The sequence below is a fragment of the Physeter macrocephalus genome, chromosome 2 (assembly GCF_002837175.3).
Source record: "Physeter macrocephalus isolate SW-GA chromosome 2, ASM283717v5, whole genome shotgun sequence".
Classification (NCBI taxonomy): Eukaryota; Metazoa; Chordata; class Mammalia; order Artiodactyla; family Physeteridae; genus Physeter; species Physeter macrocephalus.
The window spans coordinates 76,651,726-76,675,730 of record NC_041215.1 but is presented as its reverse complement, the minus strand read 5'-3'; the positions used below and the strand labels follow the sequence as shown (position 1 = coordinate 76,675,730).

The 24,005-nt window shown below is 38.3% G+C and overlaps 1 protein-coding gene across 2 annotated transcripts in view; it reads left to right on the top strand.

Annotated features, from left to right (window-relative positions):
* Positions 1-24,005, top strand: part of TLK1 (tousled like kinase 1) — a 153,519-nt gene that overhangs the window by 52,727 nt on the left and 76,787 nt on the right. For both annotated transcript variants that reach the window (XM_024122300.3, XM_024122297.3), the window contains exon 3: positions 16,970-17,041. In XM_024122300.3, coding sequence (XP_023978068.1) covers positions 16,970-17,041 — 72 coding nt within the window. The remainder of the gene's footprint in view (positions 1-16,969; positions 17,042-24,005) is intronic.

The window sequence follows — 24,005 nt, the reverse complement described above, 5'->3', positions numbered from 1 at the left end:
CCGGTTCCCCTGCGTCGGCAGGCGGACGCGCAACCACTGCGCCACCAGGGAAGCCCCATGACTATAATTTTTTAATATTTGTTTTTTCAAATCTTAAGAATGCTATCCTCAACTTTCTTTTGGTTCATATTGTCTTAGGTATATGTTTTTCTATTCTTTAATTTTTATTGTTTTAAAGTGTGTTTCTTGTAGACAATGTCAACTTTTTTTGATGGAATATGAACATTTTTATCTCTTAAATGGTGGCTTTAGTCTATTTACTTATTATAATTATTTTTATTTTCTGACTTGGTTCTGCCATCTATTGGCTGATATATTCTAATCGTACTTGACTTTTATTCCCTTCTACTCGTTGCTTTCCATTGGACAAATGGAGTTTTTCCTGATGTTTTAAAGTACATATTCTAGTTTTAGTTTTATGACGACACTCTATACCCATTTATTTCTGTTCTCTCAAACTGATATTTATGCATTCCTGCAGGGTCTCCCCTCCTCCCCCGTTTTTTTTTTTTTTTTAACAACTTTTTACTTTGAAAAAAATACTATACCTTTAGAAAAATTGAAAATATTTTACAAAGAATACTTGTATACTCTTTATCTAGATTTAAGAAATATAGGGCATCCCTGGTGGCGCAGTGGTTGAGAATCCGCCTGCCGATGCAGGGGACACGGGTTCATGCCCCGGTCCAGGAAGATCCCACATGCCACAGAGCAGCTGGGCCCGTGAGCCATGGCCACTGAGCCTGTGTGTCCGGAGCCTGTGCTCCGCAACGGGAGAGGCCACAACAGTGAGAGGCCTGCATACCACAAAAAAAATTAAAAAAAATAAAAATAAACATTTTTGCCAATTTTATGCTTATGTATACATACACATCTCTACCATCTCTCTCTAGTATCAGTGTGGTCTCTGTGCTGAATGTGAACAGACCTTTTCAAAGAGCCCTACTTCATTTTAGTGGGGAATGGTACTTAGGAACCAAGCTAGGTATGCTTATTGTTATGTGGCAGTCTCTTAGAAGAATGTTATGTAATGTAGAAGGAATATAGAATCAGAAAATCAACACAGTATTTCCTAGTATAATTATTGATTAAGGTAAGGATCATCAGTGGGTGCTAAAACAATTTAGTAAAATGTTTTGGAGAACAGTGTTTTACAAGGTCTCAAAGTTTCACTCTATAGATTAGTTATTAATTATAAAAGAGAAAATATACCTTTAAAAAGGAGAGATTTGTTGGTCACCACCATAATAAGCAAGGTCAAGCTTTGCATTGGCAGTGTCACAGAGAGCCTGACATATGTTTCCTGAGGGTGATGCAATAGGAAGAACACTCATCACCTGTAGTTTTCATGCTGGTAATGTTTGATTTGAATTTAATCATGAGGAAATACTCCTGGGACATCCTGCTGACCTGGACTCTTTAAAGTATTCAGTGCCATGAAGAACAAAGGGAAGCAGAGGGACTGTTCTAGGTTGGATGAGACGAAAGAGACTTAGTAGCCAAATGCAATGTGTGAATCTGTGGGTTCTAATTTGCTCCTGGATTGGGAGAAAAACAGTTTTAAAGGACATTTTTGAGACAACGGGAAATTTGAGTATAGACTGTATGTTGGATGATGATATTGAATTAATGTTGGTTTTACTGTTCTTTTGGGGGTAAGCTTGTATTTTAAAATATTCATTTAAATTTAAAAACAAATGTAGGCCTGCATGCAGCACCGATGACCCAACGCAACCATAAATAAATAAATAAATAAATAAGGGTAAAGCTTACAGAATGTAACATAGTGGTGAGCAATGACTCTTACAGTGTTTTTATTTAAATTGATGGTGATAATGTGCCTGTGAAATGCAGTATTAGTAGGGGCAAATTTTAATAATGGTGACACCAGGAGTTTGTAATGTGGAAATAAAAGCATTCGAAGGATCATATTTCTGATAGTGATCATGCTCTGGGAGAAGAGGAACAGGGGAGAAAGGTAAGAAAATCATCTGGGACTACAGAATAATTCATTAAGATTTGATTTGTTTATAGAGATGAATAGGGTTATATGTTTGCTAAAAGGAGGAAAGTAATAAGCACAAGCAACAGAGATACTGTACATAGAACTTTTACTGTGATAGGGTGTAAGAGGAGGAACAAAAAGAAACTTAGTCTAATAAAAGTGAGGAAGAGAGAAAGAGGAAACAAAAATATACTATTTTTACCTGCGATTATATAATATGGAAGAAATAAAGCCAAGTATATATTATGATAATAAATGAGAATCCATCTTCAGGCTGTTGACAGGAAACATCCCCCCAAAATGACGAAGATTGGAAGTAACTGGAAAGAAAATAGTTCAGATAATCATAAAGTAAAAGAAAGTAGAATTAAATACAAATTTGAGATCATTTTCTCCCCAACTTCAGACCCTTCCAAAGACTTCCCATCCCATTTAAAATAAAATTCCGTGCTCTAAACAGACCTTCTGATCTAGCTCTAGACTACCCTATTCAACTAATAACTGTCCCACTACTGCACTCACATTGGTTTATTTGCCATTTGCCTCAAACACACTTCTCTCTCACTGCATTCAAGCTTCTGCTCAAATGTCACCTCTTTAGAGCGGCATTCTTTGACTGCTCTATGTATAGGTATGATACCTATACCACTCTCCCTTTCTCTACTTAGTTTTTTTAAAGTACTTATTGGTTCCTCATATATTACTAAATATTTATATGTTTGTTTATTGTCTGTTTCCCTTCTTGTAACGTAAATTTCATGAGCACTTGGACCTAAGTCTTTTCTTTTTCACTGCTATATCCCTAGCATCTACAACAATACTAAGGCCCTCAATAATTATTTTTGAATGCATGAATGAGTATCAAATGAAACAGTCTTCAAAACCAAAAGCCTGAATGAAACAAAGGTAGATACTTTTTAAGGACTAAGCATCCATAAAAAAGATATGACAGTTTTAAACTTTTATATAGCAAACAGTTCTAAAACTACATGGTAAATTTATTAAAATACAGCTATATTGAGGGATTTTAATGTAATTCTTCTGGATTTTGACTGTTCAAACATATATAAAAGAGCAAGGCTATACAGGATTCACACAATATGATTATAAGCTTGATTTGATAGATACAATCAATACTCTTTTTTTTTTTTTAAAGAAGACGTTGGGGGTAGATGTTTATTAATTAATTTATTTATTTTTGGTGTGTTGGGTCTTCGTTTCTGTGCGAGGGCTTTCTCTAGTTGTGGCAAGTAGGGGCCACTCTTCATTGCGGTGCGCGGGCCTCTCACTGTCGCGGCCTCTCTTGTTGTGGAGCATAGGCTCCAGACACGCAGGCTCAGTAGTTGTGGCTCACAGGCCTAGTTGCTCCGCGGCGTGTGGGATCCTCCCAGACCAGGGCTCGAACCCGTGTCCCCTGCATTAGCAGGCAGATTCTCAACCACTGCGCCACCAGGGAAGCCCCAATCAATACTCTTTATATTCAACTTACTTGTAACTTCAAAACCAATACTTACATTGCTTTTGCTGGTCATTCACGGGCCTGTGCACATGCGGAGTGGTGAAAAATTTGAGTCGCCTGAGGCTGAATAAAGTGACACTCTGCTTATATTTTCAGCTCTCATACTGTAAACAAGTATTCTTTTCTCAGTTTACTTAATGCCATGTTTTTCACATTTTTGTGCTTTTTGTTGGTAGTTTTACTGTTTAAAATAGCCCCTCAGGGTAGTAGTCAAGTGTTATCTAGTGTTCTAAACACAAGAAGACTGTGATGTGCCTTAGGGGGAAAATATGCTTGTTAGATTAGCTTCATTCAGGCATGAGTTACAGTGTTGTTGGCCATGAATTCAATGTGAGTGAATTGACAGTATATATTAAACAAGGGGTCTTTAAACAGAAACACACTTTTATATAAAACAAGATTATGGGGACTTCCCTGGTGGTCCAGTGGTTGAGAATCTGCCTTCCAATGCAGGGGACGTGGGTTTGATCCCTGGTTGGGGAACTAAGATCCCACACATTGCACGGCAACTAAACCTGTGTGCCACAACTACACAGCCCGTACGCCGCAACTAGAGGGAAGCCCACAATGGAGACCCAGCACAGCCAAGATGTATATATAAAACAAAACAAAACAAAACAAGGTTATGTGTTGATCGGTTGATGAACTTGTGATGAGAAGCTTGCAGGAACCTAATCCTGTATTTCCATTAGCATCAAGGATTCACCATTTGCTAATTCAGTGTTCATAGCTGATACCAAAAATTGGAAGAGAAAGAACGGATATTCTATCATATGCCACTTCTTTTATCCCAAGCCTACTTCACCTGTTTATTTTACTTGCCACAGATCCTTGTGGCATGAGTTTGTGGCTCTGTTGCAGGAATACAGATAGGAGGTAAGGTAAATGTTATAAATTGTACTGATGTAAAGTTATAGTGTAGCTATGAAGTTGGGAGAAAGAGGAAATGTAAAGATTTATTTTATTTTACATATTAAGGAGTCATACACAGTTTAAAGTTAAAGAATAGGGCTTCCCTGGTGGCGCAGTGGTTGAGAGTCCGCCTGCCGATGCAGGGGACACGGGTTCGTGCCGTGGTCTGGGAGGATCCCACATGCCGTGGAGCGGCTGGGCCCGTGAGCCATGGCCGCTGAGCCTGCGTGTCTGGAGCCTCTGCTCCGCAACGGGAGAGGCCACAACAGTGAGAGGCCTGCGTACTGGGGGAAAAAAAAAAAAAAAAAAAAAGAATAGAAAAGTTTATTATTTGAAGTGAAAGTAACTGAAGATTTGAAAATAAAAATATATCAGGAAGAAGGGGAAGTTGTGATGTCAGTGAGCTAAATTCTTCATCTTTTATGGCAAGGTCAATAAAGAATTATTGAAATGTAGTACATCCAGTGGAATACTCTGCACCTGTTTGAAAGAAAGGAAGTAGCAAAGGAAAAGGGGACTGAAGAAGCTGTCTATCTATGTGTTGATTTGAATTTTTCCAACATAAAGAGGAAAGAAAGCAATGTGGGACAGTCTGCATAACGTTATCTTTTGAGTTAAGAAGGGAGGAATCAATGAACGTATATTTAATTTGTTAGTGTAGACATACAACCTTAGAAAGATAATAAGAAATGAACTGAAGGGGCTTCCCTGGTGGCGCAGTGGTTGAGAATCTGCCTGCCGATGCAGGGGACACGGGTTCGAGCCCTGGTCTCGGAAGATCCCACATGCCGCAGAGCAACTGGGCCCGTGAGCCACAACTACTGAGCCTGCGTGTCTGGAGCCTGTGCTCCGCAACAAGAAAGGCTACGATGGTGAGAGGCCCGTGCACTGCGATGAAGAGTGGCCCCCACTTGCTGAAACTGGAGGAAGCCCTCGCACAGAAACGAAGACCCAACACAGCCAAAAATAAATAAATAATAATTAAAAATGAATATTTGCTTATAAAAAAATGAACTGAAGTAGTTTGTTTGCATTACCTATTGAAAATTTTAATTAAAAACAATTTTTTTAAAAAGTGGTTGCCTCTCGGACTTCCCTGGTGGCACAGTGGTTAAGAATCCACCTACCAATACAGGGGACATGGGTTCGAGCCCTGGTTCGGGAGGATCCCACATGCCGCAGAGCAGCTAAGCCCGTGCATCACAGCTACTGAGCTTGCGCTATAGAGCCTGTGAGCCACAACTACTGAGCCCGAGTGCCACAACTAGGGAAGCCCACGCGCCTAGAGCCTGTGCTCCACAACAAAGAGAAGCCACCACAATGAGAAGCCCGCGCACTGCAAGGAAGAGTAGCCCCCATTCGCCGCAACTAGAGAAAGCCCGTGCACAGGAATGAAGACCCAACACAGCCAAAAATAAGAAATAAATAAGTTAATTAATTTAATTAAATTAAGTTAAATTGAAAAAAAAATTGTTGCTTCTGAATAATAGGACTGATGTGGGAGGGAAATATTTATATTTCTGTAGTGAAATTTTTTCTATGTTCCTGTGTTGCTTTTATATTTTAAAAAATGTCTCATGAATGTTTGCAAAAAAACCCAACAACTCTATTCTCTGCTTTGAAGCCTTCAAAAGTCTGTGATTGTGTGCTTGCATGAGCACATACTGTGTGTCTGAATGTATAAATGATTATGTATTAGATTTTGTCACACTCCCCCCCAGCTGTGCTCCCTTTTCCTCAATAACTTGAAACTTTTTGTATTGAGATATAATTCACATACCATAAAATTGACCCTTTTAAGGTGTACTTTTCACTGGTTTCTGGTATATCACAAAGCTGTGCAGCCATCACCACTAATTCCAGAATATTTTTATCACCCCAAAAAGAAATCTTATAAACATTCACAGCAGTTCCTCATTCCCCTGCTTTCCTACCCTACACTTCATCCCCTGGCAACCACTAGTCTACTTTCTGTCTCTATGGATTTTTCTCTTCTGAACATTTCATATAAATGGAATCATAGTACATAGCATTTTGTGTCTGGTTTTTTTCACCTGGCATAATATTTTCAAGGTTCATGAATGTTGTAGTATGTATTAATACTTCATTTCTTTTTATGACTGAATGTTTCATTGTATTGATGTGTGTCACATTTTGTATATCCATTCATCAGTTGGTGGACATTTGGGTTGTTTCCATTTTTTGACATGAATAATGCTGCTGTGAACACTCTGATACAAGTTTTTGTGTAGACATATGTTTTCAGTTCTCATAGTTATGTTCCAAGGAGTAGAATTACATCACTGTGATATTGACACAGGAAAGAAAAATAGACCAGTGGAACAGAATAGAGTCCAGCAGCAGAGCCGTTCATATATAGTAACTCGATATATGACAAAGGTGACACAGCAGTGCAGTGGAAAGGGTCGTCTTTTATAATAGATGATGCTGGATCAGTTGGATATCCACATTGGGAAGAAACAACAACTCGACCTTCATTTCTTGCCATGATAGAAAAATCAATTCCAAGTGACTGTAGATCTAAATATGAAAAATAATAAAGCTTTAATAAGAATAATGACAGATTTCATAAATAGGTCACAAAAGTCTCTAACCATAAAGGAAACCATTTGATAAATGAAACTGTGTTCAAATGATACCAAAGTATGAGTGAAAAGGCCAAGTCATAGAGGATTCATACCAAGGATATATAAAGAATTCCTACAGATCAAGAAGGAAAAGACACACAATCCATGGTCAGAGTTTTAAAAGCCAACTTGTCCTACCAAGCCTATAATGAAAATTAGTAGAAGCATGCCCCATTCTTTTAACCCTACATTTATTCTTCATAGAGGCAGTCCTTCTCACCTGTAGCTTTTTATTATACTATATATGTTTTGTTTTATTTATGTCTGTATTTCTAAGTAAGACTATTATAGTTCTTTGTCTTTTTTTTTTTGTTTTAGATATTTATTGACTTCCTGTTATAGAAGATGAGGCGTTAACTCTTAAATGATCCAACCCTCTACCCCTGTAGAAATACTCAAACTTCCCTGACCCTATCCTGATTTAGAAATATTTTAGTTTTGGGTTAGGTCATTATTTCATTGTTTATGTTATGACTGTAAATTTTATTCACAGCTGTGAGATTCCATGATTACATTTCTTCTTTTCTACAACTTTTTGTTTTTCCTAGAGCTGATTTATTTCTTTAGTTTGTTAGTGTTCAGTGTAAGCATCCATATAATCTCCAGCAGAGGTGTGTAAACCTCTCATTTTCAAATATAAATTTATTTATTTTATTCTTATATTTCTGTAGACATACCCCTGAAATCTTCCATTCTTCCATTCTTACCTAGGCTAGTTACTCTGTTTCTTCTGGGTGCCTGTCATCCTGGAATCCCTCTTCTTTATCATCATGGAAATTCCTTTTGTGTCTGTCCCGTGTTTGAGCTCCTGTTTCTTGTATGCCATATTTTCCTCTTTCTTGGTTTATTCTTTTGTTTTGGTGGAGCAGATTCTCTAGTCACTTCCTGAGAAAAGGTAAATGGGTATATTTTTCAGACATCTGGTGATATTGGGCTTTGCATATCTATGCTTTAGGCACTGATTTTTGAGACCTTGCATATTCTCCTCTTCCCACTTGGTTGTTAGTTTGGGTGTAGAATTCTAGGTTGGAAATCATTTTAACAGAATTTTGAAGGCATTGTTCCATTGCTTTCTAGCTTCCAGTGTTACTCCTGAGCACTCCAGTGCCATTCTTATTCCTGATCCTTTGTAGGTATTCCTGTTTAGTCTTCTCTAGAAGCTTCAAATCCTTGGCATTTAAATTTGTTTATTATAATGGGCCTTGGTATGGATCTTCATTGAACCAGTGGCAGTGTGCTTGGTTCAAAATTGTGTCCTTCCAATTCAAAAACTAATGTTTTCCAGTTCCTTTTTTTTTTAACATCTTTATTGGAGTATAATTGCTTTACAATGTTGTGTTAGTTTCTGTTGTATAACAAAGTGAATCAGCTGTATGTATACATATATCCCCATATCCCCTCCCTCTTGCATCTCCATCCCAACCCTCTAGGTGGTCACAGAGCACCGAGCTGATCTCCCTGTGCAATGCAACTGCTTCCCACTAGCTATCTGTTTTACATTTGGTAGTGTATATATGTCACTGCTACTCTCTCACTTCTTGAAAAGTCTTGAATTATTTCTTTGATAATTTTAGCTCATTAATTTTCTCTTTCTTTTTTTTTCTGGAACTCTCATTTGGAGCAGTACCTCTTGGACTGATTCTCTAGTTTTCTTTTTTTTGAGGTTTTTTGGTCTCTTTCTGGGAAGATTTCTTCAACTTTATCTTTGAATTCATCCTTTTTTTTTTCCGGTGTGTTTCAGCTATCATATTTTTAATTTCCAGGAGGTTGTTTTTTTGGGGGGTGGTGGTTCTTTTTATTTAATTACAAAAAATGTTATTTATTTATTTATTTTTTGGCTGCACTGCACAACATGCAGGATCTTAGTTCCTCAACCAGCAGTGGAAGCGTGGAGTCTTAACCACTGGACCACAAGGGAAAGTCCCCTGGGGTTTTCTTGAAATGTTTCTTTTCGTAGTTGGCTGTCACTAGGATATTAGTAATGGTTCTGTGTGAATTTTTTTTCTGTTCCCTGGGTTGTCTTCTTCTTATGGGTTTAAAAAAAATATTTGTTTATATTTTTCAGACATCTGGTGATATTGGGCTTTGCATATCTATGCTTTAGGCACTGAAACACTTATTGGAAGCGTTGTTTGAGTAGGCAGGACTTATTACAGTAGGATGACTTGGCTGGGTCATTTTTCTGAGAGATTTTTGATTCTTGGTGTCTGTAAGTCTTGTCTCTTGAGATGGTTTATTTTCCTAGAGAGAAATTCTGTACTCTCCAGCCTGTAGAGTTTAAGTTTGGCTGCTGACTTTCTAGAATTTAGCACAGGAGGTTGCTAAGAGTCTCTTCATTTAGTGTGTAGACATGCACTTAATGTCTTCTCTTTCCTCAGCTGTGCCTTATGTGTCTCAATCCAGAGTTCTCCTGGCTCACCTTTTCCAGAGATGAAATCTGACCTCCAATATCTATTATGACAAGCTAGCCGTCAGTCATATCCTTTTTTGTTCTCATGAATGTAATATGTTATCTTTCTCTGGCTGCTTTCGAGATTTTTTTATTTTTTAAAAAAAATCATAAATTTTTTAATGAGGTATAGGTGACATTTAAGATTACATTACATGTAAGATTAGATTACTTGTAAGATTAGATTACATGTGTATAGCATAATGATTCCATATTTGTATATGTTGCAAAGTGATTACCACAGCCTAGTTAACATCCATACTTGGTTACAGTTTTTTTCCTTGTGATGAGGACTTTTTTTTTTTTTTGCGGTACGCGGGCCTCTCACTGTCGTGGCCTCTCCCATTGCGGAGCACAGGCTCCAGACGCGCAAGCTCAGCGGCCATGGCTCACAGGCCCAGCCGCTCCGCGGCATGTGGGATCCTCCCAGACCAGGGCACGAACCCATGTCCCCTGCATCGGCAGGCAGACTCTCAACCACTGCGCCACTAGGGAAGCCCAAGATTTCCCTTTTTTAATGGCTGAACAGTATTCATATATATATATATGTATTCATATATATATATACACACACACACACACACCCCACATTTTCTTTATCCATTCATCAATTGATGGACACTTAGGTTGCTTCCATGTCTTGACTATTGTAAATAATGCTGCAGTGAACATTGGGTGCGGATATCATTTTTTCCCTTTTTTTAAAACATCTTTATTGGAGTATAATTGCTTTACAATGGTGTGTTAGTTTCTGCTTTATAACAAAGTGAATCAGTTATACATATGCATATGTTCCCATATCTCGTCCCTCTTGCATCTCCCTCCCACCCTCCCTTTCCCACCCATCTAGGTGGTCACAAAGCACCGAGCTGATCTCCCTGTGCTATGCAGCTGCTTCCCACTAGCTAGCTATTTTACGTTTGGTAGTGTATATATGTCCATGACACTCTCTCACTTTGTCACAGCTTACCCTTTCCCCTCCCCATATCCTCAAGTCCATTCTCTAGTAGGTCTGTGTCTTTATTCCCATCTTGCTGCTAGGTTCTTCATGACCTTTTATTTTTTTTTTCTTAGATTCCATATATATGTGTTAGCATGCGGTATCTGTTTTTCTCTTTCTGACTTACTTCACTCTGTATGACAGACTCTACGTCCATCCATTTGCAGCTATTTTCTCCCATTCTGAGGGTTGTCTTTTGGTCTTGTTTATGGTTGCGGATATCATTTTGAGTTACTGTTTTTGTTTTCTTCAGATAAACACTTGGAAATGCTAGATCATATGGTAGTTCTATTTTTTTTTTTTTTTTTTTTTTTGTGGTACATGGGCCTCTCACTGTTGTGGCCTCTCCCATTGAGGAGCACAGGCTCCGGATGCGCAGGCTCAGCGGCCATGGCTCATGGGCCCAGCCGCTCCACGGCATGTGGGATCTTCCTGGACCAGGGCACGAACCCGTGTCCCTTGCATCGGCAGGTGGATTCTCAACCACTGCACCACCAGGGAAGCCCAGTAGTTCTATTTTTAATTTTTTGAGGAAACTCTACACTGTTTTCTATAGTGGCTACACAAGTTTATTGCATTGGCCAAAAGTTTCGTTCATTTTTCTCCGTAAGATGGCTCTAGTAGCAGTTAGTTGTCTTTTTTTTTTTTTTTTTTTTTTTTTGTTAGTACACGGGCCTCTCACCGCCGCGGCCCCTCCCATTGCGGATACAGGCTCCGGACGCCCAGGCCCAGCCGCTCCGCGGCATGCGGAATCCTCCCGCACCAGGGCACGAACCCGCGCCCCCTGCATCGGCAGGCGGACTCCCAACCACTGCGCCACCAGGGAAGCCCGCAGTTAGTTGTCTTTAACTTCATTTGAAACAATTTTGTTAGATTATATGTGACAGTTGTTATGTCAGCGTGCATTTTAAAAAAAGCCTTACCAAAATTGGTGAATTTTTGTGTAGCCATTTTAATACTGAAGATGGAAGAAAAAAAGCAACATTTTCGGCCTGTTATGCTTTATTGTTTCAAGAAAGGTAAAAACGCAACTGAAACGCAAAAAAAGATTTCTGCAGTGTATGGAGAAGGTGCTGTGACTGATCGAAGATGTCAAAATGGTTTGCGAAGTTTTGTGCTGGAGATTTCTTGCTGGATGATGCTCCACGGTCGGGTAGACCAGTTGAAGTTGATAGTGATCAAATCGAGACATTAATTGAGAAAAATCAGCGTTATACCATGCAGGAGATAGCCAACATACTCAAAATATCCAAATCAAGCATTGAAAATCATTTGCACCAGGTTGGTTATGTTAATTGCTTTGATGTTTGGGTTCTATATAAGTTAAGCGAAAAACACCTTCTTGACTGTATTTCCGCATGCAAGTCTCTACTTAAACATAATGAAAATGTTCCATTTTAAAAACAAGTTGTGACGGGCACTGAGTGGATACTGTACGGTAATGTGGAACGGAAGGAAGAGATTGTGGGGCAAGTGAAATGAACCACCACCATCCACAACAAAGGCCAGTCTTCATCCAAAGAAGGTGATGTTGTATATATGGTGGGATTGGAAGGGAGTCCTCTGTGATGAGCTCCTTCTGGAAAACCAAATGATTATTTCCAACGAGTACTGCTCCCAATTAGACCAACTGAAAGCAGCACTCAACGAAAAGCGTCCAGAATTAGTCAACAGAAAACTTATAATCTTCCATTAGGATGATGCAAGACCGCATGTTTCTTTGATGACCAGGCAAAAACTGTTACAGCTTGGCTGGGAAGTTCTGATTCATCCTCCATATTCACCAGACATTGCAGCTTTGGATTTCCATTTATTTCAGTCTTTACAAAATTCTCTTAATGGAAAAAATTTTGGTTCCCTGGAAGACTGTAAAAGGAACCTGGAACAGTTCTTTGCTCAAAAAGATAAAAAGTTTCGGGAAGGTGGAATTATGAAGTTGCCTGAAAAATGGCAGAAGGTAGTGGAACAAAAGGGTGAATACGTTTTTCAATAAAGTTCTTGGTGAAAATGAAAAATGTGTCTTTTATTTTTACTTAAAAACCGAAGGCACTTTTCGGCCAACCCAGTACATTCCCACCAGCAGTTTAGGAGGGTTCCCTTGTCTCCACATCCTTGCCAACACTTCTTATTTCTTGTCTTTTTGATAATAGCCACTCTAACAGGTATGAGGTAAGGTGGTTTTTTTTTAATCTTTGGTTTTCAGCAGTTTGACTATGATGTACCTAGGTATGATCTTCTTTGTATTTACCCTGTTTGGGGACATCAATGAGCTACTTCAGTCTGTAAATTTATGTCTTACACCAGTGTTTAGAATTTTCTTCCTATTGGTTTTTCAATCTTTTTTTTTTTCTCCTTTTTCTCTCCTTCTATGACTCCTAATTCATTTATGTTAGACTACTTAATAGTGTCCAACAGACAACTGCTTTTCAGTATTTTTCTATTTTTTAGTTGGAATAATTTTTTGATCTGTCTTCAGTACTTTCTCCATTCTGCTGTTAATAAGCCCATACAGTGAATTTTTTATTTTAGAAAGTGAATTTTTCAGTTTTGCTATTTCCATTTGGCTCTTTTTTATATTTTTATTTCTCTGCTGAAATTTACAATTTGTTCCTTTATTTATAAGTTTATTTTCTCTTGGTGTCTTGAACATACCTACAGGTAGCTGCTTTAAGATCTTTGTCTGTTAATTCCAATACCTGGGTTACCTTGTGGTTGATCTCTATTGATTGTCTTTTCTCTTGAGTATGGGTAACATTTTCTTGTTTCTTCATATGCTTAGAAATTTTCTGTTATATCCTGCATACTGTGAATGATACATTGTAGTGACTCTGGGGTTTAGTGTATTTTTCTGGAAAGTGTTATTATTTTGGTTATTATTTGTATTAGCAAGCAATTAATTTGGCTGAACTGAAATCTAAACTATGTCTCCCCACAGAGGATGGCAGCTGATGTCTCTAAGTCATTTTAATCTTACCTGGACTGCTTAGAGTCTGATCCACTCTTGCATAGAACAGTGACCAGTCAGAGACATGGGTAGAGTTTTTTGTGGTTCTCTCTTTTTTTTTTTTTTTTTTGGCGGTATGCGGGCCTCTCACTGCTGTGGCCTCTCCCGCTGCGGAGCACAGGCCCCGGACGCGCAGGCCCAGCGGCCATGGCTCACGGGCCCAGCCGCTCCGCGGCATGTGGGATCCTCCTGCACCAGGGCACGAACCCGTGTCCCCTGCATCGGCAGGCGGACTCTCAACCACTGCGCCACCAGGGAAGCCCGGTTCTCTCTCTTTGTGGTTCTTTATTTTCCAGTATGTGCCTTCTCACTTTTCAGCTGCTGTGGTAGCTCCAAACTCTGCTTTTCAAGCCAGTAAGACTGCATCTTTTGATTCACATTTCAACTGCTCTGTGCAGCTCAGTCTAGGGGTCTTCCCTCAGGCAAAAGCTGTAAAAACGGGAAACCCATCCAGTTCTCTTTCCTCCTTCCAAATATTGTCTCCTAACCAGATTCTGCCTATTTTTGGCTGCTCAAGTGCCTTCAGGTAGTTGTTATTTATATTTTTTTCCAGAATTTATTGTTATCTGAGGGAATGTTTGTCTGATAAGAGGTATTCTGTTATTGCTCATGGCAGGATTTTTTTGTTTGTTTTAAAAAGTAAAAATCTCATGTATTTATATTAATATTTCCAGTTCAAATCAGAACTATAAGGTTTTTATTTATATCTGTATCTTCTTTCTTCTATACCAAGAATTGTGGTTCTGAAGGACATAAAGCAGATGATAGAATTAGAATATCACATAATTATTTATTTACTCCTTTCTATATCTCACACACACAGCAGTCTCAACAGTGTGTACTATCACAATGACCAAAGAGATTATGGAAAATAGTTAAAACATTTTTTGCTTGTGCTTTCCATGAATTTCCATAGCACAGTTTTAAAAAAAATTGTGTTAACAACTTTGCATGCATTTATCCATTAAATTTTATACTCTCTTCCTTGTACTTCTCATTTAGTCTTTATCAACAAGTAAATAATAATATTGCTTGCCATAAATTCTTAGGTTGAAACTATTCATTTTGGTTGTCTAAAGCTTATTCTCTAGATTCTTTTGGAAAGGCTCATGGGAGCCAGTGTTTCCCAATTTTTGGCCTTACGATAAGTTTATCTGTGTCTTCCATGTGATAAAAATCAATTTTACCAAATATAAGACACTTAATTCAGATTTTCTTTTCTTGAATATCTGAAATATGTTACTGTGTTTTCTTCTGGCATAAATAAAGTGTTGCCTTTGAAAAGTTAGATGTTGGCCTTCTGGGCTGAATTCTTAAGTGTACACTGTGCTCCTTCAGTCAGTAGTTTCAGGTTTTGTTTTTTTTTTTCAAGAAAGTTTTCTTGAATTATAGTCGTTACTATTTATTCTCTTATGGTAGTGCTCTTTAAAGACTTCTGTTATCTGAATGTTGGATCCTTGTTACTTCATTAAGTTGTTGCTTTCTCTCATCCTTTTAATCTCTTCATTTCTTTTGATTTCGAAGCTGTTCCTCCATTTTACCTTCTCATTCTCTTAAAGCATTATCTGTTGTATGTATTTTCTCTTGGGTTCATTCAGGCTTAATCTTAATTTCTGAAAATTTTTTTTTTCAATTTCTAATGCTTTCCTGAGTTCTGTTACCTTATTTCTGAGTTTTTTGAAATCTGATTTATGTTGTTCTTGCACGTCTTGAGTCATTTTTGTAATGACTTTTATCTCATTTTGAAGTAGTTGGTTATAATTTTCACCTATTTCATGGGCATATATTTCTGGTATGCTTTTATTATCAGGATGTAATTCTGTATCTTTTTCTTTTTTTCCCTCTAATTTCATAGGATTGACCTACATCATTTTCTGTTGCTTACTTTTTTATGGTTTAGGATGGCATTTCTTACAGAGCTCCCTCTATTGTTGTTTTTGGAACTCTTCAAAAGTGTGGCATTTGCTTTCTTTGATTTCTAAGGCTTTGCTCCCTTCCCCACTGTTCTCATTCCTTAATCTTCATTGTACCTAATGTGCTCAATTTTGATTCCATGCTCAGTAGCTTATCCTCATTGTGACACTGTTAGTGAAGGATCAGTTTTAAGAGTTCATAGAGGCTAACTGCCCCAGCTTTAGACTTCAGGAAAATGCAGAAAGCCAGTTATAGCTGTTTTGGGAGTCTCTGTTCTCAGGTGTGTCAGACACTCTGTTTTCTTCTGCTGCTTCTCATACCATGCAGGTTCTATGGTTGTTGGGGATTTGTTCCCACTTGCTGTTTTAGGGAGATTTATGTAGATTTCCTTGCCACCCAGTTTTTTTGTAAATGTTGTATGTGGGTTTGGGGATTTAGGGATACTCAGAAACGTTGCCATTGCCTCCATTGTCCCTGAGTCTTTATAATTTATCACTTCTTAATTGCTGTTTATGATGTTCTCTTTTTCAAGTTTGATAATCTTGCCCTAATTAGATTATAATTCCTCTAAATAGTGCTTGAATCAGTTCAAATGCTATTTTGTGTTGAAAATAGCCTTTACAGTGTCCAGCATAGCACTGGACATATACGCAATGTATCATATCAGTCATCAGTTTGGAAATTAGTCAGTCTAAGGGTAATTATAGGCTAACTTGCAACCTTGTAATGGTAGTATTAGCAGCTACTCTTACAAATTGAAGGGAAACGGATACCAGCTGGCCTGCTTGTACATGAAGTTCATTCATATGTCATCTTTGGCATATATGCTATAGTCTGTCTGGTCTAAACATTCCTGGAAGACTGATCTAATGTACTGATGGTCCAAAAAAGTCGACAAAGTAATAACCATCATAGAAACATTGGAAACATAGAAAATGTTATCCGCCATAGTGATAGTTCATTACTGTCACAGTTCAAAAATATTGTAAAAGGAAATTTAAAAGCTCTAAGTGACGCAGTTAAAATGGTCAAGTTAGTAAAAGATTTTTTTAAAAGGCTAAACCCAAACAAACAGAAACCAAAGATTGACCAGTCTGTTAATATGAAGAGGCAGAGGGGTGTGGGTGAGATGTGATGGAATTTCATAAGATTGTAATGAAAATTAAGGAACACAAATAATACTTTCAGTTAAAGAAGGCATTAGTTTTTATACATTGGGTAGTAATTTTAGGGATCTTTTTATCCTAACAACATCTCACTTCCTTTGCTTCTGAATTTGATATTCTAAAAAGTCAGCTAACACAAGTCAGTTCCTAAAACACAGCAGAACTTTATTGATTTGATAAAACTTTCGAAGTATAGTGTTAAGAAGTTGGTGTTTCTTATTTTTACTTCATTTGTCTTCCTTATTTAAAGGAATCATATTTTATTTTTAATTATAAAGATAGATTATTTACTTTGTAAAATGTTCCATTTAAAATTACTCCTAATTTTTACCTTTTTAAAAATCTTCAACAGGCCTCAACAAATAATGAAAGCTCTAATCACAGTTTTGGAAGCTTGGGATCTTTGAGTGACAAAGAATCAGAGGTAAGTAATTTCATTTTAAATATGGTGCTATTAATAAGTAAAAGTTGGAATCACTGTTGTTTTTTTAATTAATTTTTTCCTTCTTTAATACTTGTGCTAAAGGTTAATCCTTGTTAAGTTTTTTGTAGGAGCATTTTATTCTGTTTTATGAAGCACAGCATTCAAACTGAAGACTGTTTTGGACATTAGAAAGAAAATATAGTTTCTTTGGTTATGTAGGTGAACTTGTACATCAATGGTATAGACATTCTTAAGTTACTAGCCGTTCATAATTCTAAGAGATGAACGTGGTTTTGCAATACGTCGTATTTCGCAGTTTTCTATTATTTCTTGTTATACTTCCCTCTTAGTTTGGTCCTGAGTAAAGGTTTGTTTACTTTTTGAGATACAGAAACACATTTTTTTCTCTTTTTGAAATTTCTTGTGGGATTTCATGCTGTTGGTTTTCACTTTACATATTTTAAAATATCTGAAAAATCCCCTCCTCCCCCACCCACTTACTCTCCCCACGAAGAAAATATATGGAATTTTATAAGTAGGTATTTGGATCCATGATATAGTTCACGTTGAGCATGATATTCTTGATGGCATTTAAAAAAATGTTTAGACAAGAGGTTCTTTGGGTAGTAGCATTCATTTGTTGATGCTGCAACTTCACTTTTTGCAGATACAGTCTGTAATATTTCCTCTTCTCAGATTGTGAAGTTCTGTCACTTACTTTTCAACATTTTGTGTGTGTGTGTGTGTGTGTGTGTGTGTGTGTGTGTTTTCCCTGTCAGTGTTAACTTCTACTTGATCCATTTTAGTCTTTTTTCTGCTTGGGTTAGTATAGATATATCACCATGATAATAATACCATAGGTCATTAGCACCCAGTAACTCTTAGGCATTTGGTTTTCGTGTTCAGTGGAAGGGGAATATCAAAGGTGGCATCTTTTTAAGCCCTGTGTTATTGAAAGCATCTAGGAATCTCTAGGTAGACAGTTTTGTGGAGTTCTGTGCAGGCACCCTGACACTCCAAAGGAGTGTGGCATAGGGCTCTCACTCATCAGGCTTTCCCTTCCACAGAGACAACTGGCAGGCAGCTGAAAGAACTGTGCAAGTGACGGGACTTTATCTGCAGTAGGTTCCCTTGAGGTAAGCGTTAGTAGCCCCTGTAGCACCAGATTGTCACAGTTTAGTTTTTATCAAATTAACACACATTAAGTCCTTAAAAATTGTAGGTTTAGATCTTGTCAAAGTACATTTTTTTCAAAAACCATATCAAGAATGTTTTCACTTTATATTTCCTGGATTTTGGAACATTTCTTGATACTTCCGTAGATTTGGGTCTATATAGTAATTTCACATGCCTTCTCTTTTCATAGGCTTTTATGTTATGAAGGGCAGTAAAATAATTTTAGATATTTCTCTTTTATGTTCACCAAATCTAGTGTTTCTGATAGATTTTTTTAATAGAAAAACATAGTAAAAGTTAGACCACATGTAATGGTTATATATTTCTGTGTTCTTTATAGGTATCTATATTCCCAATATGAGTTGTAGATGCAATATTTGAATTCTTCCAAAAGAATCAGTTTGTAAGAAAATACCACTTCCCTTAAAAGAATTCTAAGGCTCACTTTTGGCTATGTTCTTAGGTTAAAAAAAATTTTTTTTTAAAGACCATAATGGTATTTGCACTAAAATACAATTTGGTTAACCATTGGATGTACTTAGCTTTATTTGTGTAGAAATTTTGACATTTGGGGCCACAATAGAAAAATCTGAAATTTTTTTGGCTTTTGCTGTTTTGTGTTCTGTATCTGGAATTCTTGCAAAATAATGGTTAAGTCAAGTGGCATAATGTTTTGGAAATGACTATGGATTGTATGTTTTCCATAAAATTAGAAGAAGGAAATTTGGGGGGTGGTCTGTCTTTCCACTTAAGAAGTGATTTGTCTGGAAAAGGATTCCCAGATTTTATTTCTGTACTAGATGCCTTAATGGACTCCCTTGGGGTGAAACTTCATATACATCACAATACAGATATTCATATAAGTCATGAATAAAGTTGCTGGCAGTAAACAGCTGCAGGATAGAAGTACTTCTTTTTTTCCCCCAGTACACCTAATAGTAAAGTTTATGTAGTATTTCGTTGTCTGCTGATGTCATTTTATTCTTTTGGTAATCCATCCCCTGAACCATCACATTTTTAAAAATAACAGTTTTCGTTTTTATGGACAAATAGTGCTGAAAGGTTTATTATTATTATTTTTTAATAGCAGTTCTCTACCACTCACCCTTACCCCACGCTGCTCTCCATTCTCTTAGCTTTTCTTCCTGGTATTTATTTCCACATTTTAATATAAATAATATGCATATCTTTTTGGGTTCATCAATTGGACATTATCTGTGACTTCCTCTTAGTATTTATGAAGATTTTAACCTACTAATAACCCTCTGCTTTCTATCCTCTTCTTAATACTGTTTTCAGACACTCAGAACCCTCTTGTTTTCATCTATCCTTTTACTATCAAAAGTGAAAAGCATCTGATAGTCACTGCTGGGTTGATTAAATCTACTTCAACTGAAAATTTTCATTGCAGTTTATATATGAATTAAACTTGCCTTTTATTTCTAAATGTAGAATTGTAAAACAGAAAGGGTTTTTTTTTTTGATAATGAAATCGTCTAGTAGATAGGAAGGTGTTGGTCTTGTTTTGCTTTATTTTACATCACGCTAGGTCTATTCAACAGGCTCCAAAAATTTTCAGTAAGCATTTGTTACATATCTATTATCTTCTAGCCTCTGTGCCCAAACACGGAGAATATAAAGATGAATAGGATACGATTCCTGCTTTCACATGAGATCAGTGTCTAGTAGGACAAACAAACTGTTTCATAAACAGTGTGGGCTATGCTGTAATAGATGTAAGCACAAGGTACTATAGGAGCAAAGAGCAAGAAACCCCTAATTCCATCTGCCTGCAGGCGAGAGGTAGGGAAGGAAGAGAAAGAGAGGTCTTCCCTCAAAGAACAGATGATAGGGACTTCCCGGGTGGCGCAGTGGTTAAGAATCCACCTGCCAATGCAGGGGACACGGGTTTGAACCCTGGTCCGGGAAGATCCCACATGCCGCAGAGTAACTACGCCCGTGCGCCACAACTACTGAGCCTGCGCTCTAGAGCCCGTGTGCCACAACTACTGAAGCCCACACACCCTAGAGCCTGCGTGCTGCAGCTAGTGAGCCCACATGCCACAACTACTGAAGCACGCATGCCTAGAGCCCATGCTCCGCAACAAGGGAAGCCACTGCAATGAGAAGCCCGCACATTGCAAAGAAGAGTAGCCCCTGCTCGCCACAACTAGAGAAAGCCCGTGCACGGCAACAAAGACCCAACACAGGCAAAATAAATAAATAAGTTAATTAATTAATTTAAAAAAAACTAGTCTCTTTATCTTAAAAAAAAATAGAACAGATGATAGTTAAGTTGTTAAGAAAGCCTATGGATTCATCCCAGAGGACAAGGGCAAAGTATGAGAAGAAAGCAGACAGTGGCACTAGGATGTGCTTTTGCTTTTCCATGGAAGCATGGCACATAGTTTTGTTCAAGATGTAAGGCAGTGGTTCTCAATCCTAACTGCCTTTTAGCTCACCTGAGGAGCTTAAAAAAAGAAAAAAACAAGTTGCCTGGGTGATTCATCTGGTTTGTAAACTTCTGGTATAGAGAAGATAACACAAGAATGGTGAAAGATAGGCAGGGGTCAGGGTTTGAATGCTCTTGTATTTCATAGTAAGGAATTTGGACTTCTTTCTAGGAGATGAAAGGAGAGGAAACAAAACAAGTAGAGATGAAGAAGGCCCCCTCAGGGGGCAATGTATAGGATAGGGTGGGAGGGAGGTGAAACCTAAGTTGGGAAGACCATTTAGTTAAGGAATGCTGCTGCCTTTTACAAAACTCCAAGGTTTAACAGGAAGAAAAACTTCAAGTGGGGGTTCTAATTACAGTGTTCTCAAGTTTGCCTTTTGGGCTCTGCCTTCTTTGGATTTTGTAACTATTGATGCTATCACCACCCAGGCCCATGCTTCTCAAACTTTAATACACAAGTGAATTACCAAGGGTTCTTACAGGTCTGGAGTGGGTGTTTGCATTTCTGACAAGCTCTCAGATTCCACTAGATTTTAAAAATAGAAGCAGTAGGGTTTGATGACTGAATGAGGGTAAAGAGGAAAGGGAGGAGCCTAGGATTATTTAAAGGTAGCTAGCTTTAGGTGAATGATAGTGTTTTTGAGTGAGATAGACAACACAGAAAGAAGATAAATAGGTTAGCATAGAAGGTAATGAATTAAATTCTGGACAGCACTGAGTTTGAATACCTATGAAATGACCAAGGCAGAGGAGCTGTCTGGAGCTCAGGAAGGAGGTCAGGCTAAAGATGAAGACTTAGTGGTTTTTGGCATACAAACAGTGCTAAGACATTATTTGCTCTTTCACAGCAATGCTAAGACATATTTGGCTTTTTAACTTTCATTTCTCCATGAGTTTACCATGAAAATTTCCAAAAGCTGTAAGACATGTGATGATATCATTATTCTGATGATTTATGGATTGTGTATTCTGGTGTTTTAAAATTTTTTTAGTTTTAAATCCCAAAATGGTAAATAACAGTAGTTACATCCCACATAACAAAGGCTCTTTGGGGAACTCAACAGTTTTTAAGAGTTTGTAGACGGGTTTTGAGACCCAGAAGTTTAAAAACTGCTTTTGCAGATGAATTCATTCTGATAATGTGTGTAATGCTAGGAAATGTGAGCAGGCGAGACGGGTGTGCTGGAGAAAGAGTAGTAGGAGGTAAGGAAGTGGATAAAAGAGGAGAAAGAAGAGGAGGAGAATAATGAGTAGAATTAAATGTTATGGAAGTCAATTAAGATAATGACTAAAAAGTGACTAAGAGTTTGTCACTTAGGCTTACTTTTAGTAGACTGATGGGAGCAAGATGCCAGATATTAGTTGATGAAGGAGAACTTGGAAAGTGAGCATATATTGACTACTCTTGGAAGAATCTTGACTGAAGAAAAGGAGGCAGTATCCAGAGTCTAACAGACTTGACCTATTATGTGCTAGGGAAAGGATTATAGCAGACCTGTGATGGGAGAAGGACAAGCAAAGTGCTGAAGAGAGAGGAGAAACGAAACTAAACTTTTTTTTTTTTTGGCCGCGTTGGGTCTTCGTTGCTGTGCGTGGGCTTTCTCTAGTTGCAGTGAGTGGGGACTACTCTTCTTTGCGGTGCGGTGGCTTCTCTTGTTTTGGAGCACAGACTCTAGGTGCACGGGCTTCAGTAGTTGTGGCACGCGGGCTCAGTAGTTGTGGCTCGTGGGCTCTAGAGCGCAGGCTCAGTAGTTGCGGTGCACGGGCTTAGTTGCTCCGTGGCATGTGGGATCTTCCCCGACCAGGGATCGAACTCGTGTCCCCTGCATTGGCAGGTGGATTCTTAACCACTGTGCCACCAGGGAGGTCCTAAACTAAACTTTTCCTGGAGGTTGTATGAATGGTGAGTTCCAGACTCTGGGAGGACAGGGTTAGTTGTGGACAGGACTGACTAGGAACATCCTTTCCTCTGATAGATGAATTTCCATACCTAATAACCTTTCTCTTTCTTCACAGTGAAAATAGAGGTTATCAACTGAAGGAAGAATCATGAGTGGGTTGGGGGTGTGAGGAGAATGATAAAAAATTTATGGGAGAGACAAGGAAGTAGTTTACAGGGGAGAGGGGTCACTCATTTAAATGTTTTAGAATGCCTGAAGGAGTTAGAGACATGATCTGTGTGCCTTATCTACTGGCTGAAAGTTCAGATTATTTTATGAGGATGAGAGAAGGAGCCCATATTTCCTTTCATCAATGTTTTCCAAGTTTCAGAACCTGCCTGGATCCATCCATTTGCCATTCTCCTTGCAGGACTCTTCCCTCTCTAAACACGAAGATCATCTTCACTTTCTCTAAATTCTGTACAGTTGCTGTCCCCACTGTACCTTACCCCCGGATGCTGAGATAAATTATCTTGTAGCTCATTTGGAATTTATAATTTATAATATTAATACCATAACCATATCTCCTCCCTACCTTTTCTTTTGGATGTCCTAGAATATATTTTTCTGTTTTATTTCTTACTGTGGTTGGTTATTTGTGAATGAATATAAGACTGAATATAAATCTCATTGAAGTATATTTTTAAGCCTATTGTTACATGTACGTACAATATACTACATAATGATGTTTGTAAAGCAGTCAAATTATTCTATTTTTTGTCTCAATTTAATTTTGAATATTTATCTTTTATACTACTTCTATATAAACCTGAATCAGAGTTGAACAATTTAAAATATATACTATCTTTTTCTAGAACTAAAGTTTATTTCCCACTTCCTTCTGGGTAATTGTCAATTCTTTTTTAACCTTCTATCCACTGGCATTGAATTAGTGTTTATTTTTATTTTTAAAATTTATTTATTTATATTTTATTTTTGGCTGCGTTGAATTTTTTTTTTTTTTTTTTTTTTTTTGTGGTATGCCGGCCTCCCTCTGCTGCGGCCTTTCCCGTTGCGGAGGACAGGCTCCGGACGCGCAGGCTCAGCGGCCATGGCTCACGGGCCCAGCCGCTCCGCGGCATGTGGGATCCTCCCAGACCGGGGCGCGAACCCAGTTCCCCTGCATCGGCAGGCGGACGCGCAACCGCTGCGCCACTAGGGAAGCCCTGCGTTGGATCTTTGTTGCTGCACAAGGGCTTTCTCCAGTTGCAGCCAGCGGGGGCTACTCTTCGTCGCGTTCCACGGGCTACTCAGTGCGGTGACTTCTCTTGTTGCGGAGCATGGGCTCTAGGATGCGCAGGCTTCAGTAGCTGTGGTGCACGGGCTCAGTAGTTGTGGTGCACGGGCTCAGTAGTTGTGGCGCACGGGCTCAGTAGTTGTGGCGCACGGGCTC